General features: G+C 38.3%; 1 protein-coding gene across 2 annotated transcripts in view; it reads left to right on the top strand.

Moving 5' to 3' along the window:
• Positions 1 to 21,244, top strand: part of DCAF5 (DDB1 and CUL4 associated factor 5) — a 96,785-nt gene that overhangs the window by 68,648 nt on the left and 6,893 nt on the right. For both annotated transcript variants that reach the window (XM_079127089.1, XM_079127088.1), the window contains exons 7-8: positions 4,384 to 4,450; positions 16,986 to 17,113. In XM_079127089.1, the coding sequence (XP_078983215.1) occupies positions 4,384 to 4,450; positions 16,986 to 17,113 (195 nt within the window). The remainder of the gene's footprint in view (positions 1 to 4,383; positions 4,451 to 16,985; positions 17,114 to 21,244) is intronic.

Below are 21,244 nucleotides of genomic sequence, written 5' to 3' on the forward strand. Positions count from 1 at the left end.
ACAGGCAGGCACCACTGCCCAGCTAAAAGAAAAAGGAATCTTTCTGCCTACTCTGATGTCAAATCTGCATCAAACCCACTTGGAATAATAATCTGCACTTTCCCATAGGTATAAAAAAATTAAAAAAAAAAAAAAAAAGATCAAAGAGCTCTTAATGGCTATCTTATATTTTTTTTATAAATATTTTTTTAGTTGTTGATGGACCTTTATTTTATTCATTTCTTTATATGTGGTGCTGAGAATTGAACCCAGTGCCTCACACATGACAGACAAGCGCTCTACCACTGAGCCACAACCTCAGCCCCTATCTTATATTTTTAAATAAACGAGAACTCTGTGCCTCTTATAGAGTACTGGTCTCCCCAGATATGCACATAACTTGCTCCCTCATTTCCTTCAGGGCTGTGCTCAAAATGCCATTTTATCAGAGAGGCCTTCTGTGACCACCCTGTATAAAACGGAACCTAACCACCCTCACCATAGCTAGTAGGCCTTAACCTGCTGTTTAGTTTTTCTCTTTAGTACTTCCACCACCAGACACACTATATATATGTTTTTGTCATTGTTGAATTTTTTCCTTTTATTGACATTGTATGTGTGTATTTTTTTTTTTTTTCTTATTCCATTCAGTAGAAAATAAGCTTCATAAGGGCAAGAACAGGGTCTCTTTTGATCAATTATGTATTCCCTTCCCTGGAACAGTACCTAGTACATAGTAGACATTCCATATATATTTGTTCAGTAAATAAAGGAATGAACTCACTTTTATTTCAGTCTCTCACAGTCAGTATTATCCTAGACAGCCAACTTTTAATGCTGGCAGGGGTCCAGCAGACAACCACAAAATGCCATAAACGAATTCCTCAGGGTATTTTGTGAGTCTAGTGTGTGTGAATACTTAAACAGTTTGACTAGACATAGTGGGTCAAGACCCCCTCCTTGGAAATCATCCTGAGCAATTCTATTGTGGTAGGTAGAAGAGTAGTTTTAAGAGAGAGAGAGAGGTCAGGAGTTGCCTTTATTCCTGAGAGAAAGCTTGGACATTCTGTGCATTTTCTGCATATTTTAGGATCTGTCATATTACTCTGTGGGAGAGTTTTTTTTCCTTCTAAGGCAGTCTTCTGAGTCAGCAGTCTCTGGAAGTCCCTTTTGCCTTTTCAGGCCTCTGCCTGGTGAATAGCTGAACAAATAGGAAAGCTCTGATCCTTTGCAATAAAGTAGTAAAACTTCAGTTCACTCTTTTTTAAAATTTATTTTTTGTTCCTTTGGTTTGTGAAGATGTGAGTAGGGAGGCAAAATAACAGGAATTGAATATGAAAGTTGTCACTCCTCTTAACCTAAGCATGAAATGAGATGCTGAATAATAAATAATTTCTGTATCATATATACAAATAATTAATGGGCAGTTCTTTTGTGTTCTGCAATCCCACCCCATTTATCTTTATTTGGGTTCAAGTTTCAGGTGCAACTCGTTTATTTGGAAGTGCAGTAAACCTCTAGCAGAGGACTAGAGAAGTAAGACAAGGAAAAGAAGGAAGATTTCGTGAGCCAGCTACAACTGTGGGCAATGAAGTTTGACCCTGAGAAGGACAGGGCATAGAACACAAACATCAGAGTTCTTCTGTCTGGGGCCAGGGAAGCTGGACTGTTGATATACCAACTTGTGTCATTGGGTCATTGGTTGAAGGCTGCTTGGAAGGAGTGTTCAGTCCCCAAAGCGGACTAACAGGCTTTGGAGAATGCCCTTGGGAAGAAATGTGGATACCTGGCAGTTAAAGATCAGGCAAAGTATGCAAAGCAGTAAGGCCTGAGGGGTATGAGAGAGCGTGGAGGAGGGAACTGTACCTGGCTTTCTGTTTGTGTTAAAGCTGTAGACTTCAAGGGAGCTATTGCTTTATCTTTGCTCCTTCCATCCCCTCAACTTTTAAACTACATCTTTCTCTGAACCTGGCTCAGTGCTCAAATCTATCTTGTGTCTCTTCTAAGAGTCACCAGGCCTCATTCCTCATAATGGCATGTAGCGGCTTCTCCTTCAACTTGAACTTCTGCAACTTCAACATGTTGTCAAATACCTAACGTTTTCTATTTTCTACCTGATTTAAGCTTCTTAGAAACCCAGGCATTACCTTACATGCTTTTGTAAGCACCATAGTGCCCCAGAGCAACCAGTTCATTTCTCTCATTTTGCAGATGAGGAAACTGAACTTTTCCCACTGTATCTTGGCTTAATCACCAGCCCTTATGGATAGCGTTTGCTTCATCTTTAAACCTACCTGCCTTTGTGTCTTTTCTCATATTTCTACAAATTTTTTTGAAGACTAATAAGTTGATTTTTAAATGATTGCCAAGTAGTTAATAAAGTATTTATGTTAAGCATGAGGTTATATATATATATATATATTGAATTTACCTTTTGGTGGGGATATATCCACAACAACCTTTTGGAGTAAGAGATTTTCTTGGTTTTGCTTTTGGGTATGTGGGGGGGGGGGGGTGTGGCTTGCTGGGGATTGAAACCAGTGGCACCCTACCACTGAGCTATATTTCCAGTCCCCTGTTTTATTTTGAGACAGGGTCTTGTTAAGTTGCTGTGATTGGCCTCAAAGTTGGGATCCTCTTGCTTCAGCCTCCCAAATAGCTGAGACTACAGGCATGTGCCATCAAGCACAGCTTGATTAAGAAGTGTTTTGTTTTGTTTTGTTTTGTTTGGTTTGGTTTGTTTGTTTTTGTTTCTTAAGAAATTGTAGGCCTTTCTTTTTCTAGTGAAATAAGCAAGATGGGACCAAAAGGCAGGAAGTAATATTGACCTTTAACTTAAAACACTTGTGTTAATGCGTGGAAATAAATGAACTCTCCAGAATTGTTCACTTGTTGCTATTGACAATGTTAGACAGTACTTTTATGAATCTAAATTAGAATAAATCTGGTATAGTGTCCTTTTTAAGATAAGCAATTTGAAGCTGTCGCCTAAATGGAGATTGCTTATGCCTGTGGCACTAATTTGTGGCTGTGTTGGCAATGGCTTCTGACTCAAAGATGTCTTGGCATGAGGGAAGTACAGGATGCTTGACCTTATATGAAAGATCTGGGAAGCTCTTACTTCTTTATCTTCTGAATTAAATTCTTTTTTGTTTTTTTCAAATTGTGGTAAAATAAGCATAACATGAAGTTTGCTATGTTGACCATTTAAAAATGTACAGTTCAGGGGCTGGAGGTGTAACTCAGTGATAAGAGTGTGCTTAGCACTTGTGAGGCCTTGGGTTCAAACCCTAACACCAAAAAATAAGCAATTAATTGAACAATAATGAAAACGTGTAGTCAGTGGCACTGAATGTATCTACTTTGTCCTGTGGACCCATCACTACCGTCCAGCTCCAGCAGTTTTTATTATTCTAAACTGAAATTCGATACCCATTAAACACCAACTCCCCCAACCCTTGGCAACCACCAATCTACTCACTGTTTTTTATTAATTTTACTACTCTAAGTGCCTCATATAAATGGAATCATTTAATATTTGTGTCTTTGTGTCTTCCTTATTTCACTTATTATAATGTCCTCAAGGTTCATCCCTGTTGTATTATGAGTCAGAATCCCCTCCCTTTTAAATGCTGAATAATATTCCATTGTATTTGGTATTATCACATTTTGTTTTCCCATTTATCAGTGGACATTTGAGATGCTTTCACCTTTTGGCTATTATGAGTAATGCTGCTATGACTGCAGCAGTATATCCTTTCAGGCTTTGATGACTTCAGTCTGTACACGTGGAGATATTTGTTAGAGTTCTGTACAGATATTTGTTGGAATCTTTGCTTCAATTCTTGAATGTATACCTTTGAATTTGTTGAGTAATATCATAGCTCTACATTTAACTTTTTTGAGGAATTCTGTTTTCTTCAATGGCTCAAAAATTTACATTCCCACTAGCAATACTAGTATTAAGGGTTCCATTTTTGTCCACATCCTAGCCAATATTTGCTGTCTCTTTTTGTAATAGCCTTTCTAATAGGCATGCAGTGGTATTTCATGTTGGGTTTGATTTGCATTTCCCTGATTGTTAACAATATTGAACATCTTGGCTTGTACTTTTTGTTCAAGTCTTTTGCCCATTTTTGAATTGGATTGTGTCTTTGTTGCTAAGTTTTAGTCACAAGCCTTTTGATTTTGAGGTATTTTAATGAGGATGTTTGCTGTGTGATGCTTTATAAATATATGCCCATTTATCTTGTTTATCTATTTTTAAAAGCTTCTTTCTATACAAATAGATACATATTATAAATCTACATGTATATTTTTAAATTTATTATCATATATTATAATTGAATAATTACCTATCCAATTATAAAATAATATATTAAAATATATTTTTTGCCCCAACAGTATATCCTTTCAGGCTCTGATGACTTCAACCTTTACATGTGGAGAATTCCTGCAGATCCAGAAGCAGGTGAGTATCTTCCAAGAATGAACACACTGTTATGGTTGGTTCTATTGATCTTTGTCATTACAGTGCCGTGAGAGGATGTATGTATCAACTGTTGTTAAGGCTTTTCCCTTCTTTTGGCCTCCCTAGTGAAGTTAACTAAAGGGAGCCTTTCTATGTTGACAGACAGGTATACTTCCTGGGATTTTGTAACTCCAGACAAGAAACAAATATTTCTACATTTACTCTAGATATATTCTGAGAAAAGTCTATAGCTTTCTGTGAATTTGGATGTAAGCCATCTGAGTTTTCAAATAGTATAGATCATCTTTCTTCATTTTTGGTAATAATGTCTTCATGTGCCGAATGAGTTACTGGTAGAAATTTACTTTAAACTTATTTTTTATACTGAGGACAGCTCAATACAGCCCTCTGCTCTGGGCAATGCATAGCATCAGACTGGAAAGCAGCCATTAGAAACAGAAAAGAGGACTATGCCAAGTGCATGACACAAAATGTGTCCAATGCTCAGAGTTGAGGGAAGTTTTTGACTGCCTTGTGCTGAATTAACCATATTGTTACCAAAACTCTGCCTTTCAAAACCTGTTGAGTACTGCTTTTGGCTAACTATCCAGTCGCTATGTCCTAACTACTAAACAAGTTATAGAAGAGCTTTTCCCCTTCTAGAATTTGGAAAGCATGAGTGAAGTTTTCCAGACAGGACAGCAGCAGTCTACCTGAACAAAAGGTGATGCTCTCACATTGTCATTCTGGATTAAGTCCCCCACCCTTGTAAATCCTCAACTGATTAACTTAAATGTAATCTTTGGGCTTAATTTTAACTTTTACCTGATCTTGAAAAGCTCTCGATTATTAAGTCAATGTGACTTTTTAAATAGAAATCCGATAAATCACCTCTTCTTTCTGGTACTATTCTCTGAAATCTTTTTCACATTTGTATAATGAAAGAATGAGAAAGAATTAACAATAGGTTTTTTTCCTCTCCCTGGTCATTTCTGTACCGCTTTAGGGGAGGGGCCACTTAGTTGGCCAGAGCTGCAATATTGGAATGCCGTAGACAGGGTGGCTTAAAAATCAGAAATTTATTTTCTCACAAGTCTGGAGGCTAGAAGTCCAAGATCAAAGAGTCAACAGGTTTGGTTTCTCCTGAGGCCCCTCTCCTTGACTTGAAGATGGCCACTTTCTTGCAGTGTCCTCATCTGTCTATGGGCATGTGCATCCTGGTGTCCCTTTCTCTTAAAAGATAGCTCTCATGTCCTCTTCTGGATATTTTTTCAGAGATAGTACCCTCACATTTGTTTGGTAGTTCCTCAAAGAAATAATATTCTGCTGTTTTGATTTCTCTTCTCTGAATTTGTCCTACCTCAGTTAAGGATTAACTGAATGAATTTAGTAGATGTAATCTTACTGACTAGAGAAAAATCCCTGGCTCATTAATTCTAAAGTGTGCTACATGGTATTTCAGAAAGTACACCCAGTATCACTTAAGCTGGGATCTACTTAAATTATACTTAGAGTTGGCTAGAAGCCTGTTGTTTCCACACAGGCTGTGGCTGGTCCTGGTGCTGTGGTTTCTCTGTCCACAAGGACAGAACTTTATGATTATCCCTCTTGTTGGATTCACTAACTGGTAGTTGAAGGGCTTGTTTTCTCTTGGGTCTTTCTTCAACATTACATCATCAATCACAGAAAGTCTGTTCCTTTTATCGTCATCTTGCTCTCCATGTAACAGAAGCATCATTTTAGTTATTTTTAGCAAACCTCAGCTCATTTGGGGATTCAGCCTTCCTGCTACTATTCTAACAGAACCCACCCACATTCGTTTCTTATTCACAAATCTTTACACTTTCTATGCACTATGCACTTTCTTGTTCTTTTTTTCTTCTACTATTGTTGTAATTAAGTACTTCTTTCCAAGTAATACAGAGATGTAGTTTTAAAATCAATATTATAAAGCTTTAAAAAACAACAGCCACAACATAACAGTCTATCTTTATACATAACATACTCATAATATTTTTCCGAATTTTTAATTTTGGATGTTCTCTTGATTTTCTACTATTGAAATCAGTTAGTTTCCCAAAAGAGAATCTTCATTCTCCTATGTGAAGAATATTTGCCTGGCAGTTAAACTATTTTCCTAAGAGCCAAATAGGGGAATGGAACAGTGGGTCTCATAGATCTATATACAAATTTTTGTGTAGTCATACCCCAACCCCTGTGTCTCATGCCACCCCCTCTTCTTTTCCTTCTTAGTTTGGTATTGGGGAGTGAGCCCAGGGGTGCTTAACTACTGAGCAACATCCCCAACCCTTTTTTTAACATTTAGAGACAGGGTCTTGCTAAGTTGCTTAGGGTCTTCCTGAGTTGCTGAGGCTGGCCTCGAATTTGTGATCCTCCTGCCTCAGTCTCCTGAGTCACTGGGATTACAGGTGTGCACCACCATGTGTGGCTCATGTCCCAATGTTAGGTCAACTTCAGTTGGTAACCCTTGGGCCTCTGCTTGTATAGGGCAAGTACAATTTCCTGGCCAGGTGGGCTCCTGGGAAGAACATGATGGCGGAGCTGCTCTTTGTACATGTTTTTAGCCCCTCTCTTCATCCCATCTTCAGGGATACTTCTACCTTTCATTTTTGTATGTGATATCTCTGTTTTCAAGTGTTAGCAATCAATTTATAGTTTACAAAAATATTCAGCAAGGTTCAACAAGCCAAATAAAACAACAGAGAGCTATATGTGACCCTTGAGTTCTAGTTTTGAATGCTTTGAGGAAGATGATCCTTCAGGAAGCTCTTAATCTAAGCTATTGCCTCTGTGACTTAAACAGTTACAGATGAGGACAAGCATGTGTGTGTATGCTCACATGTGCTCGCTGTCTCTCTCCTTATTGAATATAAGATGCTAAGGCAGGCCAGTGAGGGGAAGCTGGCTTGTTATTACATACCTTAATAGTATAATCAGTACTTGACTGAAGATGTCAAGCATTCAGCATTTATTGAATGCCTGCTGTGTGCTTCACAGTGTGGATCAGATGCTGAGAGAGTCCTGAGAGTAAGCCAAAAGCAAGGGCCTCTTTTTCTTCTCTACTCTCCTGTTCAGAAAAACTTAATGAGTCTTTCTTTTCTTTTCATTTCTTTCTTTCTTTTTTTCAATACTACACAGACTCCAAAGAGATAAAATTTACTTATTATATAAACAGTTCTAACTTAAAGAGTTGGTTAAGTAGTTCATACAGGGACTCTCTAGTGGGCTGAAGAGAAAATTTCTAGATAGAAGACCTATACCCACAATAAAACTTGCTACCTTGGATTCTAGTTTTCAGTTGATATCAAATAAACAGCTCTTTTTTTTTTTTTTTTTTTTTTTTTTTGCCGTGCTGGGGATCGAATCCAGGGCCCTGTGCTTGCAAGGCAAGCACTTTATCAACTGAGTTATCTCCCCAGCCCCTAAATAGCTCATTTCTGAAAGCCCTTTTAAAAATCAGAGGAAGGAATAGAACTGGAACTTTTGCTGTGGCAAATAAAAAACTCATCAGAATGTTTTAAACCTCTGAAGTAGGTTGACTGAATCTCAGTTTCTTCTGTAAATTGTCCCCACACTTGCCTAATATTCTGTGATGATTTCATAGTCTTGGAAGCTTTCTGAAAACTATGTGCACTCAAATATAAAACACGTTATTACTAGGAATGGTAGGATTAGTATAGCTCCATGATTTACAAAACACTTTTTCCCTAGTAACTTAGGTATAGAACTGATGGAGTTAACAAAGTGGAGGAGGTGGATGTCCCTTGAAAACATTTGTATTTCATTCCCCAGCACCACATTGAAAAACTAAATAGACAAAATAAAGGTATTGTGTCCATCTACAAATAAAAATATTAACGAAAAAGAAAAGAAAACATTTATATTTCCCTTTACTTTCCCCTGATTCTTGTTAGAAAGGGTTTTAAGGTTTTCACAGATAGAGTGACTTTCCCTGAGATAGGCCTCTACTCTAAAAGACCTTACTATTTTTGGAAAGAAGTCTAATGTTATAAGAACTAGTAGACCTGATTTTCAATTCCTAATCCATTCATCTGCCAGTTGTAGGCTTTGAAAAAAATTGCCTAATCTTGCCAAACTTTGTTTCTTCATCTGTAAAATAAAGATAATAACATCATCAACAGCAATAATAACTACCTTCTTAGAGTTACTGTGAGAGTACTTAGTAGGCTACCCAGTGATTATTATTCCTCATTAAGAAATCTTTCTCTGTTTTTTAACACTCCTTTTAAAAACTCCTTAGAGAACAAAACATTGTCCTTTGGTGCCTTCGTGAATGGCTGGTTGAGTTGTTCTTACATGGAGACTGCTCTTGACTCATCACTAATTTAAATGGTTCCCTTATTTGACAAATTTTTCCCTGAATGGAATAGAGAAACATGCATCTTCACTGTCGAGTCACTGCAGCCTCCCCCACTGGCAGGAGGCTGAGGAAGTAGGCTGAAAACAGCTGTAAATGTGTATTCGTGGGCTGGCGTATGTGTGTATGCTCTGTCCCTCTTCTTTTTTCTAGACATGTATTCACTCTCAAGTGAATTAAGCTAGGCATGTATTTTTTTTCTCCCATGTAATTAGAAAACAAGTGTTTTTAATCGGTTACAAGTAGTTGGTTGCAAACACATGTGAAGTACATATGATGAAAGAATGCAATATAATTGACTTTTTTGTCCAGCTAAGCATTGCTGCATGTGGAGCTCTTTGAGCTTTCCTGACAGCGCTGGCTGCCCCCATCCGACTTCTCTCATCTCTTAAGTGGTTACATGGTCCCCAAGAAGCAGCCACTGCTCTGTGTTGTCAGTACTCTTGATTGTATTTCTCTTTGTGGTTTGAAACTTGAAGACACTGAAACTGTTCTCAGGCCTTTTAGAAATGCTAAGAGATAGTTTGGGCACCTTATGTACCAAGAAGAAGAATAGAGTAATTTTTTGCTCCTCATATCAGTAAGCTTTTAATTCTACCGGTAAAGTCAGGAATGAAATAGATTGTTTCAACAGCTACTTAAAAAACCTCATTCTAACTGGGCATGGTAGTGCAAGCCTGGAATCCCAGCAGCTTGGGAGGCTGAGGCAAGGAGGATCATGAACTCAAAGCCAGCCTCAGCAAAAACCAAGGCGCCAAACAACTCAGTGAGACCCTATCTCTAAATAAAATACAAAATAGGGCTGGGGATGTGGCTCAGTGGTTGAGTGCCCCTGAGTTCAATCCCTAGTTACCACCCCCCCCCCCAAAAAAAAAAAACCCTCATTTTACCAAGGGGTAGCTTTTAACTTTTTCCCTCAAGCTTCCATCCAGAGAAAATGGTGACGGGTTTACTTCAGTTTGCTCACTTACTGAATATCTTTAGATAAGATATCATGCAAAGCTATGTGGGCCATCAAAAGATAAACACTTTCTTCAAAGAATTTCCATTATAACACTCAATTTAAAAGTGAATTCCAAAGTCCATAAAAAAGATAAAATTAAGGGGGGTCAGAAGATATTTTTGGAAGATTGGCAAAGTTTTCATGGAATCAGCATTTTAAAGGACCCTGAACAACAGGTAGGGTTTCAATTGCTTCATTTCTCTGCTCATACTACAGTAAAAGTGCTATAAAAGAAACATCCGAAATTGGCAACAGGAAAATACAGACAGAGAAACACATTTGGAAATCTGCATGTTGGGTAATAAAACCCACAAATAAGAGTTGTTTTTTTTTCTCCTGCATGTTCAAATTTCATAGTCTCATACACTTAGATCTTTTCATTCATTCATCAGGTATTTATTGAAGACCTAAAATGCCAGGTACTGTTCTAGGGATTTGGGATACAGTAGAAACAAAGGAATCCTGCTATCATGGAGTTTACCTTCTAGCTAGGGGAACAGACAATTAAAAATAGACAAAATAAATAACATGTTTAAAAGTTGGATGTGTGATGGAAAAAAGTAAAGCAGAGTAAGGAGTATAGGAAATGGTGTTGTAGGAGGTCAAGGGTATGTAATTTTTGCTAGAATGTTCAGTATAGGCCTCATTGAGAAGGTCTCATTTGAGCAAAATCCCCAGAGGGAAAAAGAGAGAACCATGCAGCAATCTAGAGGAAAAGCATTTCACAGAGAGCCTGCATGAAAGTCCTGAATTAAGAGTGCCTCATCTGTTTGATAAATTATATAGAGACCAATGTATTGAGGCAGAGTGATCCTAGGGTGAATGATAGGAGATGAAGTTCAAGGGAAGTGTGGTGCAGTGAGTATCCCACCATTTACACTACTAATGGTTCTCCATTTACTTGTACTGAGTAAATGGGGAACTTAAATGGGGATCCATTAGAGAATATTGACCAGAGAAATGACATGATCTGACCTATTTCAAGAGGATCACTCTGGCTATTATTGAGGTTGAGGATGGATATAGGAGTAGGGCTGCCAAAGACAGAAATGGGGAGAACACTAGGAGTCTCATGATACAGGTGAGTGGTGGTGGCTTGAACCAACAAACTAGGGATTAGTTATTTGGGAATTAAAACCATCAGGATTTCCTGAAAGATGGGCAATGGGTGAGGGTCACATAGTTTGAGATATTTCTTTAAACATTCAGATAGAGATCTGAATGAATAATTTGGAGGTCTGGAAAGAGAAAGGTCTGGACTAAAGCCAGGCTTGGTGGCACATACCTGTAATCCCAGCAATTTGGAAGACTGAGGCAGGAATATCACAAGTTCAAGGCCAGCCCTGGCAACTTAGCCAAGAACCTGTCTCAAACAACAACAACAAAAAATGTGGACAGGCTGGGCATGTAACTGAGTGGTACAGCACCCCGGGTTCAATCCCTAGTACCAAACAAAGGTCTGGACTGGAAACAAAAATGCAAGTTTTGGTACCACATAGGTAGTCATTAAAACTATAGACTGGACGAGTCCAAGCAAGTGAGTGTAACTGATCAAGAGATGGAGACAAGGACATACCCTAAAGCATTCCAATATTTAGAAGTCAGGAGAAGATCAAGAAGGGGTGACCAATGAGGTATTAGGAAATCCATGAAGGAAGCAACTATGTTGAATCTTGTATAGGTCAAGAAAAATGAGTCAGAAGACTGAAATTGACCATTGGATTCTTTGGCAAGTATCACATACTATAGTATGCTGAATTTTTTGAAGCCTAAGAAGGTAACTAGAAATTTGATGTCCATTGTATCATTTGAATAATTACTATTAACTGATTTTTTCAACTTCTCCTATAAAGTTGTACCACATTTTACTTATTTGCTCACAGTTTTGCTTTATTAATGTTTTGCAGGATTTTCTATATGCTTCAATGTAGAGCTACAAATAAGATTCTTCCATAAAATACTGAAAATATTTCCTACATCACAGTCTGTCTCTTTTATTCGAGTATATTTTTCTATACCATTTCCTAACAGTTGTTCTTCACTAATTTCCACTTAGCAGTTATTTGTCAAGTCCATCTTATTATATACTTAACTCTTTTCCTACTTGCTTGATATGTCAGCATCTAAATCTTCCAGGATCAAGGTTATCTTCCTCCCAGCAGCACAGGAGACTGAGGCAGGAGGATCTCGAGTTCAAAGTGAGCCTCAGCAACCTAGCAAGACCCTAAGCAACTCAGCAAGACCCTGTCTCTAAATAAAATATTTAAAAGGATTGGGGTTGTAACTCAGGGGTTAAGTACCCCTGGGTTTTCCCTAATACCAAAAAAAAAAAAAAAAAAAAAAAAATTTTCCTCTTCACAATGACCAGTGTTCTCACTTGGAAATACAAATTTTATCTTCTGCTGTTTTGTTTTTTTGTCTTCCATCAGCCCTTTCCAATCATCTGGTTTCTGTCCCTTGCTGCTGCTTCATACTTTCCCTTTCCTGATCTCAGGGAAGTTTTTTTTTTTGTTTGTTTTTTTTCCCTCAATACTTTTTTCCTTCCCATTATCACAAAGGTGTTTGTCCAGGGACATCAATTAATTAATGGATTACTAGCCAAAATCTCCAGTAAGAAAATCAATGATGCTATTTTTTCCAGGTTGCATTTGGAACTGAGTACAAAATACTGAAGTGCCTTCTTCTATAGCTCAAGCGCCACTGAGGACCACTCCCCAGCATAATTGATATGTTGCTTTTAGACCAAGGCATCAAAAAATCTTGACCACATTGCTTTTAGCTTTTAGTCTTTCTTGGAGGACTTTGTGAAACCTGTGGCATTGATAAGAAAGAAGTTACTGACATTGTTTAGAAATGGGAGTGGTGTTCTGATCCTTGAGAGGCCTGAGAAGATAAACCTCTGGCTGAATGTGATGAAAAGAGAATAAATAGAGAAGAGAGATGTATGTTTTACTGGAGGTCGAACCCAGAGCACACTACCAATGAGCTACATCCCCAGCCCTTTTTTATGTTTTATATATATATATTTTTTTTTTTTAGATGTTGATAGACCTTGATTTTATTCTTTATATATACATATAAAGAATATGTATATATAAAGTGTGTATATATATATATATAAAAATAACTAAGAAATGAACCCAGTGCCCCACACATGCTAGGCAAGCACTCTACCACTGAGCCACAACCCCAGCACCCCTTTTTATGTTTTGAGACAGGGTCTTACTAAGTTGTCCAGACTGCCCTCAATCCTCCTACCTCAGCTTCCTGAGTCACTGGGCTTACAGGTGTGTAGCACTGTGTCCAGTGGCCAAAACATTTTAGAAAAACCTTGGGATTCTGAGCAAGGTGCTTTCTCTAAGGTGTTTGTATCCTGGGGTCCCCTAAGGTAGCGAGTGAATTCCTGGTGCTGGAATTCTATGAGATGGCCTGCTCTCGCTTTCTTTTCTGGGGTCTTGAAATAGAATAGATAAGGTGACTTATAGCCTTCCCCACCTCTCTAGCATACCTTCTAAACCATACAAAGATAACTATATGAGAACTTCAGCTTTGACTTTTGAATGAAACCTACAGATTACCAGCATGTTTGACTAAACTAGCCCAAATAGATGGCCCTAAAAAGTGACTATTATTACAGAACTACATAAACAAATGACAAGTGAAGAATGAGTGAGGTCCTTTTTTCCTGAATATGTGATATTTTATTCATTGGTGCTCATTATTAGTAATTAGGTTATGACTCAACAACATGAACTGAGATTGATCTTCACCTGGGTCTTCACCTTACAGATGAAATTTATGTAGATTATAACAGTTCTTGTGGGAAGAAAAAAAAATTCATAGTTCCTTCCAATTTGACCCTGCTGTTTATCAGAGTTTAGCAAAGTAATGGAGGAAAAATCTCAGGTTCTTACTAATATTGGCATCTTGATTAAAACAAAGTCTTTGGTTTATCCATGTCTCCAAGGCTAATAAAAATTTATTCTCAGTCATCATTGTATTTAAGCTGTACATAGTAGCAGCTAAACTCAATCATTTGAAACACAAGAACCAGGAAAGATACTATAGAGAACCTCAAGCCCATTCACTTCTATGATTCTGTATACAGAGCCTTGGTTACCTGCAATAAATGGCAGCAATAATGCTTCCTGTACCTGTTTTATAGGGCCATCAATGCCTTGGATCTATTGACTTCATTCCCCAGGGCAGTGGCCATGGACACGCTCCAGTGGACAGAGGCCACTGTGGCCCTGTGTGGAGTCTGTGCGGCGGCCTCCCTGGGCATTGAAGCCTCTCCTGTGACGGGCTCCTTCATCCTCCTTTTAGATACCCTAGATCCAGTGTTACCAGTTTAGGTGGGAAGAAGGAGAAAACCCAGCATATTAAAATCACTCCTAAAGCCAGACACAGTGTACAGCTATAGTCACAGCTACTTAGAAGGCTGAGGCAGGAGAAGCACTTGAGCCCATGAGTTTAAGGCAAGATCATGAGATCCCATTTCAAGAAAAAAAAAAATTGCTGCCAAGAAGAAAAATGAGATGAGGTCACAGTGCATGAAATAATTTTTCCATGGTCCAAATTTTCAGGCTTTGATACCCTCTAATTATTCTTTAGATTTGAAAGTATGATTGCATTCCAAGTAGCCTCTGATAGAAATGTTACTTTTGTCAGTCATGAGATCCTCTATCCATCTTCCTTCAGTGTTACTTATTCTAAAATTACACTCTCCATTCAGCAAGTGTTTACTGTGAAACTGCTCTACATTAGGGCTTGGCTTGTACCTAAGGTTCTAGATGTGCAAGAGTAAATAAGACAGATCCAGCTGTACTCTCATGTACTCTCATGGAGTATTCAGTGTTGGCAGTGTAACAAAATGTCCCATGGTGATCCTCTACAGCTCAGAATACCATTGGATAGAATCTACACCCCCTGCCTTTATTTAGGACTTCAAATGAAAACCAACCCATTTGATAACTGCCTGAAAGATGTAAAAATTATTATAAGGCTCTAAATCCAGTTCTGTTCAAATCCTATACTTCCTAAAAGTTGTCGCTATGGTGGAAAGAAAAGCATATTAGACATTTTAGCCAAATAGAGTGTGGTTTAAATCCTACTAGTTATATGACTTGGAATAAATTCTTTGAGTTACTTAAATTCCTTTTTATGAAGACAGTAGGATTAAACAAGAGATTGATACTAGGTTTAACCTAAAGTTTATTTGCTATTGCTGTCCCAATGTTGGCGTAGAGGCAGGATATCAAAAAAGTAGAATACAGAGAACTCTGAGCAGGAATGATCCTTGTCAAATCAACCTTACCTAGAAAAGAAAGAGACCCAAGGAGTTCCTTAAGTGATGCTGAGATCCCTGTATCTAGACAGACTGTTTTTAAATCCCATGGATCCCTCTTCTCTAATTTTCTCAAGTTTATTTTTATTTTGATAGGCCCTGGTCACCTTCTTTCTTCCCACCACACCCTGGAAACCTTCAAACTAGGGGATCCCACTGTAGCAGCCTGCCTCAGTAATTAACCTTTCTTGATCCTTTTTCTCTGTTAAAAACCCTCCAGTTCTGTGTCCTTGTCACTCTTTTTTCTCTTTGTAGTTTATTAGTAAACCTGATGAAGTTGGGCTTAGATATGAATAGCTTTAAATGCGTTTTCCATCCTGGATAATTCAAATATTAATAAAGCCAAACATGGGAAAACATTAAGTCAAAGAACAATTTTGTCACCCATCAAATTGAGTAAGCACCTAGAAGTGGCTAAGTGGGCACCAAGAAGCAAATCAGTGCAGTCTGAATTTTGCTATCAAAACTTTTTTTTTTTTTTTTCCCTGATATGTCTATTGCAGTAAAAGGGGATCTCTTCCCTAAGGCAAAAAAAGAAGTTGCATCATATCAGCAGGTTAAAAGCAGAAGACACCTCTACAACCGTATTATGTCAGGGGAAGGGACATTGTTTAGTCATTTTTCTTTAGACATGGAGACATCAAGAAATCTTTGGAATTAATCTTTGAACAAAGTAGAACTGGGAGTAGTATGGAGATGCATGGAGCAGACACTGTCTAATCATACTTCGTACCCTCGTGGTGCCATGTTCCTGGTAGGGACAAGAAGGTAGTCCTTAATTAAATGAACTCTCTTTATTCTACTGTAAGTTCTAGGCCTCTGGTACTTTTCTCATTCACTTAAAAGAAAGCCTTTAAGTTTGTCCTTAAAATATAGCTTTCTGTGTTCTGTTGAATTTAATCCATTCGTGGTGGGAGGTTTTTGTATAGTTTTGTTTTGGTTTGGTTTCTTTGTTTTTTACAGTACTAGGGATTGAACCAAGGACCTCACTCATGCTAGGCAAGTGCTCTACCACTGAGCTATATCTGCCCCACCCGCCTTTTTAAAATTTGAGATAGGGTTTCACTAAATTTCCAAGGTGGTCTCAAACTTGTGATCCTCCTGCCTCAGCCTCCTGAGTAGCTGAGATTAAATGACTGTACCACAGTGCCCAGCTTATACATGGTATTTTTAAAGCCTACTCTCTAATTCAAATTCTTAATACTTGGACCTTACTTATTATGGAAGTGATCTAAATCTCCTTTATCTTTAGTTCTCCCTGGTATCGGGGTGTAAAGGGGATTCTCTCCATTATTTTCATGTTTCCTGTATTTCATCATAGAACTTGAGGGCAAATGAATCCAAGATGCCATTTATGCATTAAGTCATAATATGCTTCAGGTTCTGCCTGTCCCTGTCTCAGCAGCCTAAATATGTACAAGCAGTTCAGTCTCATTTTGCTCAGTTGGCCTTTTCTAGGGTATACTTTATTCCAACTTGGGGATCAAAAACTTGCGGAACATTTTAAGTAGCTTTGGTTTCATTGACAATGGAATTGTAGTGGGTGGGCGTGGGCAACGCTTACAAGCTAAATAAAGGCTCTTGGTAAGAGCACATATGCTGAGAGGTGTTTTAGGCCTCTTTCCTTAGCAACTTTATCTGTAAGATTAAGCTTTCTCTTGGTGGCATAGTTAACAACAACAAAAAAATATCTGCTCCTGTTCAGAGCTGTTTGTCAGCCATTACTGGAACATTTTTACTTTGATCCATCTCATTGTTTGATTTTTGTTTCCTTGTGTCTTTCCAGGTGGCATTGGCAGGGTGGTCAATGGAGCCTTCATGGTGCTGAAAGGGCATCGTTCTATTGTTAACCAGGTCCGATTTAATCCCCACACCTACATGATCTGCTCTTCTGGTGTAGAAAAGATTATCAAGGTGAGATACCTTCCCCCTCTGTCTTTTTTGAAGAAATTATTACAGTTCATAATTAGAAGACACTGGAACAATGTATGCAGGACCTCATAACTAAACAGACTAAAAGATCTATAAAATTTTCAATTTGAAATAAAATATTGGAAAGTTGATACTAAAAACTCTCCTTTCAAGCTGGGCACAGTGGTGTACACCTGTAATCCCAGCAGCTCGGGAGACTGAGGCAGAAGGATAGAGAGTTCAAAGCCAGCCTCAAAAAAGCGAGACTAAGACACTGTCTCTAAATAAAGTACAAAATAAGGATGGGGATGTGGCTTAGTGGTTGAGTGCCCCTCAGTTCAATTCCTGGTCACCACCACCACCACCCCCCAAAAAAAAAAAAAAACTTCCTTTCAAAAACTATTTGTAATATGTGTATTAAGAAATCAATATAATTTATATGTGTCTATTTTTTATTAGAAATATTTATGCTTATGCATGAATATAATTCCATAAAAAATATAAGATGGCTTTTCTTATGTTTTGGTGAAGGACCACAGACTAGTGAGAAGAACTATATATGTATGTGAATAAATTTCTATATTTTATATATATGTGGACTTACATTGTTAGGTATATGTTTATATATGTTCCATAAATATCCCTTTGCATATATATATATATATATATATATATATATTTATCCATCTGTTTTTCAAACATGGCTATTGTTAGGAGGAGGCCATACAGACCTTAGCCTGGCATTGATGACCTCATAGACATCTTCACACCTCCCAGGACTGCTGATCCAAAGACCCCTGACTTTCCTGTGGTCTTGGATGACTCAGAACCATTTTTAAAACTGGTCACTAAACTTTAAAACAAGTGGTGTCTTCTAGACACTACCTCGTATGCTGCTAGAATTTTCAATGACCTTTGAATATTTTCTTTGGGGAAGGCGGGTTCTGAGGATTAAACCTAGGAGTGTTCAAACAGCGAGAAGTATCCTCAGCCCTTTTTCATTTTTTTAGACAGGGTCTGGCTAAGTTGCCAAGGCTGGTCTTGAACTTGGAATCTTTCTTGCCTCAGTCTCCCTTTGATTTTGAATTCTGCTTTCACAACCTCACCTGGAGTTAGGGGAGTCATTATCCCTTCAGTTACTCAGCAGCACTTTGCATCAATTGCTGTCCTGATATGTCACAGATATTGTCAGAACCAGCATAAGTTGTCTCAGGATACAGCAAAAAAACACTACTGTGTGTGGTTGTGATTGAGGCTACTTATTTGTAAATATTAAACACATCAGTTGTACGTCAGCTTGAATGAACTCATCTCAACCAAGAAATATTTTTATCTCAACAACAGAGGAACCCAGCCTGGCCTGTGTCCACAAAAGGATAGTTTACTGCCCATCACTCACATTCCAGTTGCTAGTGACCCTTTTTCCATATCTGAGAAAATGAGGGTTCAAGGAAAATGAGAAAATTTTAAGAGCTCTGTAAAATAACTTGAGTTAAATTAGGATAGATAATATTCCCCCCAAAAGTTGAAGTTCTTAAATTGTTTTTTTCAAATGATATTGAAATGTGAGAGAGGTTTCAGAGAAAAAGTAAAAACTGATTTGTGATGATTTAGTAAATTGTCAACTATCTGTAAAACTAAGTTGTATTTGATTGTAAGAGATAGCTATCAGGGATATTATATTGGTGTGCGGGTCAATATTTTTATTTTCCCTTAGTCCAACTTCCTCTGTATAGTCTTTGTTAGTCCTGGAAATTAAAGCTGATTTTCTCGTCTGCACTTGTTTTCCCAAAGAGATAGATGGGTCTTTTAGGTCATTTCCTCCAACTTTTTCTTTTAAGAGGTGATGAAATTTAAATTATAAATTAACTGTCTGAGGTCACACAGATAATTAGTGATAAAGCTATGCTAGAGCCCTGTTCTTCATTCGACCACATTTATCATGCTGAGAGAAGGCAGCAGGCAGCCTGATTTTATCATCTCAGTATTCCTTCACTGGGGCTGTCATTGAAATGGCCCTGCCCCTTACATTGCTTTCCCCTCTCCTTTGGCCTATGACTAATGGGTTGGCACTGTAATGTCCTCTCTAGGCCTGTTGACGTCATTCTCTTTTTCATAGCGCTCTGTGCTTGGGCATCTCCTTTAGAAGAGAATTCCTGTTTGGCCGTGTACTCTGGGATGCTTCTGTGCTAAGTCTCCCCAGTTATTGTTTAGTCAATTGAAATCTTTACCCTAAAGGTCATAGATTGGAAACTAGCCAAGTTCTCAAGAGAGAGAAGAAAATGTTTTCTCTGTGAGGTTATACAGACTGAGTATAGAACTCACTGCTCCAGGTTCCCATAGGAACCAGGAGTTGTTTAGCCATTTGAAACCTTTAAGTATGCACAGATGACCACAGTGAGATGGAAAGCTGAAAGCTCTGAATTTCTCAGCTTTGCTGTCTCACAAGTGTCTTCCCTGTTCACCATCTGGTTGGAAATGGTGTGATGGTTAAAGTATTGCAGGAGGAGAAGTGAGGAGGAGAAGGATGAAACCGAGCCCAATACTGGCCTCCTCTCTCTTCACAGTCACTACCCTTGCCTATGCCTACGTTACCCTGAAAGGCCAGCGAGTCTCGGCACCCTTGGATCAGTCTCCCTCTGTAAAGTGAGGACTTGAGACACTCAGACACTCAGGAGTGCCTTGGGAATGACCTGTGCATGACAATTTCTATTTTAATGAATGTCACTTTATTGCTTGCTACTTCTGAGAGGGTCAGAAGTCTCAAAAGAGTTCTCACCTACCATGTTCTAGTCTAGCCTGAGACCTGCTCTCTCTCGCCTCTCTATCTTCTCCTTGCCCTTATCCTTTGCTGCTGCCTTTTTAGTTTAGAGAAGAATCCCTCTTATCAAGGTCAGTCTGTTCTCTCCAATAACAGACCTTCTACCCCCCTGAATGCCCACACTAAGCCAAAAGAGGGGGTTCATTTTATAGTTAAACATGAGGCAAATCCTGGCTTTCTTCCCTGCCCCTTGAAGTTCAATATTTATCCCATATTTATGATGTACCTATTGTGTGCCATTTGTGCCAGGTCTTAGGGAGAACACAAAATGGTAATAGAGGTCCCCCTAGGAATTAATGACCCAGTAGGAAAATCAAGAAATAAAGATGGTGGGAAATGCAGTGTGTGCAGAGGACATGTAAACGAATTCTGTGGGAGGAGGAATAGATTTTTCTCATCTGGGTTAATCTCAGTATAGGTTAATATTTGAGCTAAATTTTGAAGAATAGATAGATATTTCAAAAAGGAAAGACAGAAGCAAAATGAGAAGAACATTCTGAGAAAGGGCATGGATATTTATTTATTTCATTAGACCAACAAGTATTTATTCATCAACTACTATGCATTGTGCTTATGAATAAATGATTGCATTTGGCCAAAGTGAAGAGGACCAGAAGGTGGGTCTAGGAGATTAGGCCAGGAAGGCAGACTGTGGGCACGACCAGGTTGGAAGCCACATTGAGTATAGCAAGCCCTTGAATAGCAGTTGAGGACCTTATCTTTGTACATTTCCTTGGTAGTAGACAAATTCTAAGTTCAGTGTAACTGCTCAAGGAGAACAAAGGACTTTGAGTTGCTACTTCAAGCATGTGGTCCTCACTTAGTAGCTCACTTGCCACTCAGTTGCTTTTCATTTGGATGATATGTGAATAAGAATTGAATTTCATCCTTTTCCTTAGCATCTCTTGAACTAAACTCTTCACAAGGCTTAGAGAAAAAGCTGTTGTTCTTCCTCCTTTTCTCATTGTGTCACCCCACAAAGAGGCATGCCTAGCCACATTTAATAGGGGATAGGAAGTTGTTTTTTTTCATTGCTTTAATTCTAAGTTATTGACTTTCAGGATAAAGAAAAGAATAATTTCACAAATGGTTGAAATTGATGTTTTAAGGATGAAGACCAAGATCATAGGAACAGTCAATATTTTTGATGTACAAAACTCCCTCTTGAGGGGGGTCTAAATCTTAGTGGTTGTGGTATTCAATCACCAAATGAAAGAAGAAGCACCATGTCTGTTGGTGCTTGAGTATAGGTTATGTCATTTCATCATTCTTATTTCTACAGATGAGAAATAGACTTCCAAGACTGAAGTCAT

The sequence above is a fragment of the Sciurus vulgaris genome (assembly GCF_902686455.1).
Source record: "Sciurus vulgaris genome assembly, chromosome: 2".
In the NCBI taxonomy this organism is placed as follows: Eukaryota; Metazoa; Chordata; class Mammalia; order Rodentia; family Sciuridae; genus Sciurus; species Sciurus vulgaris.